This window comes from Microtus pennsylvanicus, chromosome X (genome assembly GCF_037038515.1).
Source record: "Microtus pennsylvanicus isolate mMicPen1 chromosome X, mMicPen1.hap1, whole genome shotgun sequence".
Lineage (NCBI taxonomy): Eukaryota > Metazoa > Chordata > Mammalia > Rodentia > Cricetidae > Microtus > Microtus pennsylvanicus.
This window is the reverse complement of record NC_134601.1, coordinates 44,839,207-44,847,898: the sequence shown is the minus strand read 5'-3', so window position 1 is coordinate 44,847,898 and position 8,692 is coordinate 44,839,207. Positions and strand designations below refer to the sequence as shown.

General features: G+C 53.0%; 1 protein-coding gene across 1 annotated transcript; it reads right to left on the bottom strand.

The window, feature by feature from the left end:
* Positions 1 to 627: 627 nt before the first annotated feature.
* Apln (apelin) lies at positions 628 to 7,629 on the bottom strand. Its single transcript, XM_075958073.1, has 3 exons — positions 7,329 to 7,629; positions 1,366 to 1,537; positions 628 to 761 (listed from the first exon to the last, which is right to left on the bottom strand). The coding sequence occupies exons 1-2, from the start codon at positions 7,393 to 7,395 to the stop codon at positions 1,371 to 1,373; spliced, it is 234 nt and encodes a 77-aa protein (XP_075814188.1). The 5' UTR covers positions 7,396 to 7,629; the 3' UTR covers positions 628 to 761; positions 1,366 to 1,370.
* Positions 7,630 to 8,692: the final 1,063 nt, after the last annotated feature.

Sequence of the window (8,692 nt, the reverse complement as noted above, 5' to 3'; positions counted from 1 at the left end):
TTTTGATTTTTTTTATTTTTTATTTTTTGGCAAAAAGAACTATCCTTCTTAGTTAGCTTTTACTCCCAGGAGAGTATGGAACCATATCCGGCTCAACACTCTCCCCTTCTGACCTGGAGACTGAACTAGCTGCGACAGAGAGCAGAAAGGACGAGGACAAAATACTTCATGGGTCCCTCTCCTTGACAGGGCCAGACAGAGCTGAGAAAGAAGCCGTGGCAGCGCTTTCTCCTCACCCCTTCACCACACTTGCCCACATTTCAGTGTCCCTAGTGTACCTTCTCCCGATCCCAACACCCAATCCCTCTCAACCAAAGTGTCTCATTGCACATCTCTGTACTCCTAAGTGAGAAGTCCAATGGATAAGAAAGCACGAATGCGCTTTGAAGGAATGAAGGAATCCATCGAAGAAGGGAGTGCTCCTGTCCATTTTCCGAGATAATGGGAAGAGGGAAGGGGCAAGGGAAGGCTAAGACCAATTAATTGATAGGGACTAGAACTAGAAGCTGGGTCTCCAATGGCAGTCCAAGGAGTGGCCAGGGAGATGGGCCAATTGGATCCTTGTGAGAGAAATGGAATCATGCAAACGAGGGGCAGGACCACGCCATTAGAGGAACTTGGTGGGTGAGAAGAGCCAGGACCATTGGCAGCTATAACAGGTGCAAGACGAGAGCCAAATGGATGCGAAGGTTCCAGAGAAGAGAAGGAATTTGTGGAGTAGGGAGAACAGCACCAGGCGGGACGTGGTGAGCCCTTCAATCCTAAAGAGACAAAACAAGAAGAAAGAAGTCACAGACATATACTAGGGAGGAAACAAAAGTCATGCCCACTCTCAAGGCACCAAGTTGATCCTCTTTGGTTTGGGCTGCAGCGGGAGAAGAAGCAGGCCAGGCTTCAAGGGCCCTGATCTCTCTGCCCACCTTCCATTCCTCTCTGCTTCTCCCAGCTCTGGACACTACCACCCAGGCTCTCCTGTCCCATGCTTGACAGTCCCTAGGCTCTCTGCTGCCTTCCCATGCGCCCCTGGACCTGGTAAGAGTGCACATTAGATAGCTATAGGCATGCCCTCGGCACACCTCTCCAGCCACGGCCTGCTAAGACTTCGAGAACTACTCAATGGCAGCAGCCTGTCCAATCCCAGGCAGAAGAGTAGAGGGAAAACAAAATACTCTGCTCTTGGGAAGGAGTCGGGAAATTGGCCCCAAGTGCTAAGGCCTTTGCTGGGTCACAATCTCTTCTATAAAATAGATTAGAAATAAGTGCTTTACTAGCTCCCAGGAAGCTCTAAGACCCTGCTGTGTCTGATCTTCAATAGCAGGCTGTCCATACCCGTTAGTGTTACCAACTGGCAAGGGGCTCTAATACCTGATTCAGAAAGGCATGGGGCCCTTATGGGAGAGACGGGGGCGCTGTCTGCGGAATTTCCTCCTGCCTCCCTGCCAGGGCCCAGGTCCAGTCCTCGAAGCTCTGGGCTGCACCAAGTAGCGCATGTTGCCTTCTTCTAGCCCCTTCCCGTCTGGAGGCAGCATCAGTGGCACTGCAGAGAGGAGAGGAGTAAAGCCGTTAGCCAGGAAGATGAACGGTGGAGACAGCAGAGGAGGCCACGGCCCAAGGGACAGTGCAACTTCTCCACAAGGTGGCGCCCCTCATAATTTTCTTTTCCAACCTGATGAAAAGACGAAAAGACCCGTGCACTGTTCTGGGGCAAAGGGAACCACTTGTTTTGCCATTGGGGTGACTAATTTTATATCCTTTGAACAGTTATATCATGTATCTGACAGGCACCAACAAGTTCTTCCTTGGACAATGTCATGATCTGGGTGCATTCTGGAGCATCAAGCCAATACCTGGCCGTGGAGCACAACTTGGCTGTAGCGCACAATGATGCATAATGGCACCCCTGCAGCTGGTGTCCTCCAAACATTTCAGACATACAACATCACAATGATGCCCCTTCATGGACCCATGTCCATATGTCTGTTATTGAATGGGCTCGTGTGCTTTGCTTATTCTTTTTCCCCTTGGCTGCAATATTTTAAAACAAATAACAAATGAATGTCACCCTATGCTTACATTCTTTGAAAGAAAGGCAGGGTGACTCACTTCGGTGTGCTAGGGGTCTCATCTGTCCCCCTTGGGCACCTCGTCAGTAGTTAGGGATCTTTGAGGCTTTTCCTTGCTCCCAAGACTTCCTTATGGATGTGGCTGGGACATAACTGACTCAGCCTGCTTTGCATTGGGTTCTCTTCAGCCTGTGACCAAATTTAGAGGCTAATAAATATGGCACATGTGAGTGAATGCGTGCAGGAAGTGTCACCCGTGGCAGTATGCCCATGCATTCCTGGGGTAAGCCCAGGAGTGGGGTGGGCACCACCCCATCAATCTACCATTCTAGATCACACCTCCTACCCAAAATCTGATCCAAATTCTTTCCACCTGGCTTCTGTTGTGCCCTTCCAGGCTCCTGTCTCCATCTGCCCACATCTGGCTTAGTGCAAAAGGCATCTGATGCCACTGAGCCCCTAATGGAATCCAAGTTGTGCAGGATGTTCTTGGGAAAGATGAGGGAGAAGGCACATGTGCCAGCTCCCACAGAGCCAGAAGTGCAGCCAGGAAAGCTGAGCTAGTACCCAGAGACATCCTTGGACACTAGAAGCAGACAGTGTGCAGGGGTGAGATGGTTCTGGGGAAGAGGCAGAGGAGTAGGATGCTTGTGCAATGCCCAATATGGGCGTGGCATTCAGAAACACAGCAGTGCCTGAGGCCGATGATAATGAATACCAGCCTCTGTTCCCTGCACACCATCAGATTCGCCTTCAGCTATATATTCCTGTTCCTTGAGTCCCATTGCCGTTCATCAAGGAATTCCTGCCACTGGCTCCCAGTTTCCATATAGCATCCAGTTGGCTACTCCTCCCTGTCTCCAATGCCCCCATACTCTGGCTCTTTCCTTGGCCCCTTGGTTCTAGTGAGTCTTTCTCAGCTTGCAGACAATTTCCAGGCATCCTCTTGGGCCAAAAGTGGGCGAGGTTTGTCCTTGTGGTCCTTTTGTGCAGACTTTAGGGCTGCTGTTTTTCCTCCTCACTCAGAGCCAGGAAAGCACACTAACACTATATGCTCCCCCCCCCGCACACATACCTTCTCTATCTCTACAACACCCTTCCATTCGTGTCCAAGAAAAACCACCAGGCCCACTAGAACCCAGGGGTTTACAAGGATTGACTTGCCACACTTCCATGCTCGGGGTTAAAGTGTGTCAGTGTGTCAACTGAGCCTGTAAACCTAAAATTCAGGAGAACTAAGATTTAAAAATATTAATACTTTGGAGACAAGAGGAATGATGATGAGAAGCCTTAGGAATTGCTTCTGTTTGACTAACCTAGAGTTGCCTTCCTGTTACCATCTGTGAAGGGGCTCAGGAGCACCATTGTTAGGTGTCCTCCCCCTCCCCCGCAGTTGATCTAACCAATGTCCTGAGTTTTAGGATCTCATCAAACCTTACCCTGAGCCTTGAGGGTGAGTCTTAGCGATGCTAACGAGAAGTCAGAACTAGAGACATGTTTAAGGTAGTGGATGGTAAGGACTGTGTCCAGTATGTAGTCATGCATAGGAGAAGGACCCGACAGGCCTTAAAAAAATAAGACATTGGTTGTCATGTCCATGTCATCAACTACAGGATTTGGAAAAATGGTCTAAGCCATTGCGTTCTAGAGATACAGTAAGCATGGAGTAAAAGAGGTATGGATAGTGCCAGGAGGAAGGAAGTTATCACACACACACACCCTACCACCACCACCGCCACCACAACCCCCACCACCATGTCTTCATGGCCCGAGATTGTCCGTGTCTATGGCAAAGAAGACTGGGGGGGGAGGGCCCCATAGGAAGGAAAGTCAAGAGCCAGGATGGGCAACATGCTGACAGTTGCTCCAACTCAGGCCAGGAAGATGTCTAGACTCTAGACCTGCAAAGAAGATCCACCCTGAGCTCACTGAGGCTCAGCCAGGCCTGGGAAAGTGGCCACCCCAGAAGCTGCTTAGTCTCTTCCATCCTATTGGGGTGGAGCACATTGTCCTCCCCATCACAGGAAGTCTGTGGGCTCCTCCCACACTCTGATCCCATCACCCATTCGTTTCCTATTTTTGCTGCTAGTCAGATAAGCCAGCCGATACCTGAAACCCTGGCTTTGTCCTGTCTGAAAGAACAAATTAGAGGCCATTGATTCTCATCACCACAGAGGTCTTGGCTGTACAAAAGGCATTCCCCTTTAGAGACGGGGAATACCCCAATACACTTCAATGTGCCCTTCCAACTTATTTTCTGCTTAAAAGGAAGCAGAAGCTATTTCCCAGAGAATCTCAAGCCAAGAAGATTGGAGCCCTTGTTCACAAGAGTGAGGCAACGGCATTTTCAAGCTGGGAACTGCAGCCAGGGGAAGAGCGGGATTTGATTTTCGTGCAACCTGAACTCCAACCCTGCTGAGACACAAAAAGGAGTCTGAAATTTTTCAGAAACACGCCAGCCTCAGCAGAATGGTGCACCTATCTTCTTGTTCAGGGTCTGGTCTGTATAGTGATTGCTTTCCAAGCCCACCCCTAGGTGCTGGTGGAGATCCCACTGGTGATGCTATCTATGCCCACTGCTCTGTAGTAAGGCTTGGGTCTTTGGGATATGAGCCACCTTCTCCGAGACTCTGTGCTGTCTTCTACAGCCAGCTTTGCTTATCTGGATCAGGCTCTGGGAAGCCCGACTAGCCTCAGGACTTTACTGTTGACAGGCCTGGCTCGGGTTACAAGGATGCCTAGAGCTTAGAACTGGGAATGAAGTGGAGATGTTCTCCACAGTGGGAGGGGTACAGTAAGCTGTCCTTACACTGTGTGCTGGAGTAGAAGTTGCCAAGGGGGAGGAGACGAAAGAAAGCGGTGCTCAGAGACCAAGGGACACTTGGCCAGGACTCAGAAACTCTCGGACTCAGAAGAGCAAAGTGTATCCCAGGTCAGGAGGCAGTGAGGAGTCTGTAGAGTTGGAGGAGGGGAGAAGAGAGGTGAACATTCTAAGTCAGAAGAGAAAGTAGAAGAGAAGAGGAAGTATGGATTTTGAGCCTGGAGCTTTGGGGACTCTGGCTGTGGAGAGTTCATGCAAGCCTGCCCTAAGGACAAAGTGATTCTAGGGCTCTGCTGTTTAGACCAGGACACAGTGGAAGTAGAAGTGTGCACACCTAAACCTCTGGCTGCTGGCTACCTCCAAAAAGGTGTCCTCCTTGGCTCGAAGAGTATGGGAAAATAGTGGGATCTTTAGAAGTAGCCAATGCTAATCTTAAATAAAACGTAAGGGTGAGGCTTACACCCACATTATGATGTGCAAAAGACTTCATGTAAAAGGAGGAGACAAAGCGAGAAGTTTCGGGGTCTGGATCAGAAACTACTTCCTTGAAATCAGCTCGCCCCTTTACTAGTAATAGCTGGACCCTGAAGGATTCACAGAGTATCTACTAGCCAAAGTCTTACTTATACTCTCCCCTCACCCTCTAGGGAAGTATGTAGCTCCAGGTGGTCCAGCCTCCTTTGGGGCACCCTTTCTGTACCCAATCATGTTCCTCTCCAAAGGTACCACCTTTCTGAAGTCAAACTATGAAGATGTGTTGTCTTGCCAACCATATTGGCTAAGTAAGCCAATGGAGGGGCAGGCTGTTGTAATATCTTTATTCACAGCTTTTGCTCCCTTCCTGCCATTGCCTGACCGGCAGAAGTTTCTGGGAAGAAAGTCTTCACCCTTCTTCCCAAGCAGGGGCTGCCCCAGTGCTAGAGTCTCGCAGGAGACCACTGGACAGCTACCTGGAGGCAGGAGGCATCGACCGGGCCAATGTACTTTCCGGAGAAGCCTGAGTGCAAGGCAATGCCAAAGAACAAGAGCGCAGAAAGGAGGTGGCCACAAAGAGAGGCAGGCAGAGTTGGCCAGAACTCCAGAGGCTCCTGGGCAGCGGGCCATCCTCCTGTTCTGGAGGGGTTCAAACCAAATAAGTTCCTGGGTTCTTCCTCTAGAAAGCCCACTGTCCAGTGCGCTCTTTCTCTCTCTCTCTCTCTCTCTCTCTCTCTCTCTCTCTCTCTCTCTCTCTCTCTCTCTCTCTCCTCTCACTTCCCTGTGACTCCAGCCCTGGCACTGGCAACTGTCCACCTGTTCTTGACCTTCCCCTTTTGCTGTGCCAGGCAGGCTGCACTGACAGCCAGATCATAGGACTGGGGCAGCTGAAGGTGGGAGCTGGCAGCTTCAGAAGGCTCTGACACACAGAGGACAGGCAGCCTGGGCAGGGGCTCCTGGGACACCGAAGACCCTGACTGAAGTAGGCAAGGGAGTTCCAGTGCCAAGAATTTCCAGGTGGAGGGCTGGTACACGTGGAAATGAAGGACTCCCCCCCTCCCGCCCCGCCACTTCCCTGAGATGCACGGAGGGCCGCCTGTGTTTACTGGGTTGGTACCTGGAAACGGGGACTGAAGTTATACCTGGGGCAATAGTGGAGGATGAAGCCAGAATACAGAAGAAGCAAGTCTCCCAGAGAGATAGAGGCTGTAGGCCAGGCGGCCCACGTGGAGCAGGGAAGAAGATCATCCAGGACCTTGGAGTGCAGGAGGAGACCAGCCTGACCCTGTCCAGTCCAGATCTGCCTAAGTAGGCTGCCTCTGCTCACACACAGGCTGAAAGGAGCAACAGCTGGGATTCACTAGCCACTGCGGTCGCCCCCGCCCCCCCCCCGCCTCCGCCCCCCGCAGCGTGCTCCTGACTATGCAACAAGTGTCACGTCTACATGTTGGCACATCATCCCCAGCCGCTTAAGCCCCTGAACTTGCCAGCGGCCCCCTAAACTCCAAGACACAGAGACCTTCAACGTGGAGCCCAGACCACTCAGCTCAGGTCAGTCACCTCCACTGATCCATGAGGTGAACTGGACATATCCCCATACTCCCTGCCACCAAGTGGAGTGCAGGGTATAGGACACAGGGTGCAAGTCCGGGGCCCTGAGTGCCTTAAACTGCGAGGAGTACTCAAGAGGGGCCAAATGGTGATGTATGAGATATTCCGGAACCCCCCCTCTCCCCAATGTCCGAAGAAGCAGTGCCTACATAACATGTCGCCCCCGCCCCCCGCCCCCCGCCCTGGGATGCCCTGTCAATCTGCCTCCCGGTGTGGCTGGCGCGTGGCTGCTCCTGCAAGGCTCGCGCCGAGTTTCCTGGGAGGCGGGAAGAGCGTGGGGCAGAAAGAGAGGAGCGCGCTGGCTGCAACTAGGAAGAGCCCTGGAGAAAACCCGGGCGAGTGGAAGGGCACGCACTCACCTCCACACACCGCAGTCAAGGAGAGCCAGAGCAGCAGCAGCGCCTGCACGCAGAGTCGCAGATTCATGTTGCAACTCGGTCCGCAGCGGCCCTGAAGAGGGGCAGAGAAGTGGGGCACCAGGGACACTGAGAAAGGCGCGAGCTGGGGCTGGCGCGTGCGGGCACAGAGTTCGCGTGGCTCCCGGACCACGGGAGGGTGCGCGCCCCAGCAGTGCTGCTGGCAGCCGGCCCCACGCCTGCTGGCCGCCTCTGCTCTGCAGCAGCCTTCTCTGCCGCCGCGGGGCAACGCCGCGAAGTTAGCCTAGGTGGCTCTGGGACAGCGGCAAAAACTCTCCAAGTGGCCGGCTGTGCTCTCCCCGCGACTCGCAACTTCCCGTTGGTCCAGGCTGCTAGAGAGAATGCTTCCCTGCTCACTTCGGGGGCTGCATTTTGTAGCTTGTGGTTTGGCCGCGAGCCCACTTGGTCATGTGGTCATCGGGAGGGTTGGGTGGGGGTGGGGGGGCGGAGAGCAGGAAGAGGGTGAGGGAGTGAGCCTCCCGCACCGCCCCCCTCCCGGCAAGCACGCTGTAGCCCTATCCAGGACGCGAGAGGGAACCCCGAGGTGGCCCCACAACAAAGGCTGAGCGGCCGCTCGGACAACCCACAGCCGCTCCCCGGACAATGCCTGCCTGGCCGGGGTCCAGAGAGTTCGTAGAGACCTGAAGGATTTCAAACACAGGAAGCCTTTGGATCAATGGAGGGGCACACTTAACCCTTTCCGACCTGGTTTCCTTAGCAGCTGTCAGGGTACCTGAGCATTTGGAGGATCCTATTTGGGATCCCCACAACACCCCAATCCATTTCTGACCCCGATCACGTTCTTTCTCCCTTTGTCACTCTCTATTACCAAGTTGGGGGGGGTACTCAAAATCTTCCCTGACTCCGCCTCCTTCCCCCTCTTCCTCTTCAACTGAATTAGAATTGGAGGTGATTGCCTGGGTAACTGCCTACCACCCTTGTTTCTCCTGCTGTCTCCTAGCGAGTACCCTCTACCCTGGACTGGCCCCGCGAGTGAGCTCTTCAGGCGTGCGGCAAAACGTCACAATCCCACCCAATCTAAAAGGCGTCCTCCTGTCCCTGTGCCCCAACCCATTCCCCTGGAGATGCTGCCTCCTGGTTCCTCTACACTGTCGGGAGACATTCTGCAGGTTCTGCCATGTGCCCTTTCTTGTTGCTTGGAGCTGTCCCCTACCTAGTTTTGTCTCATTATGGGGAAGGGCCTCCCAACTCTTTCCAAACTCACCTGGTTTTCTTTTACATTCAACTGGGATTCCCCGTTATAAAAGGGTCTTGGGGTCGTTTGTCTTTCTACTCTGGACTCTAAT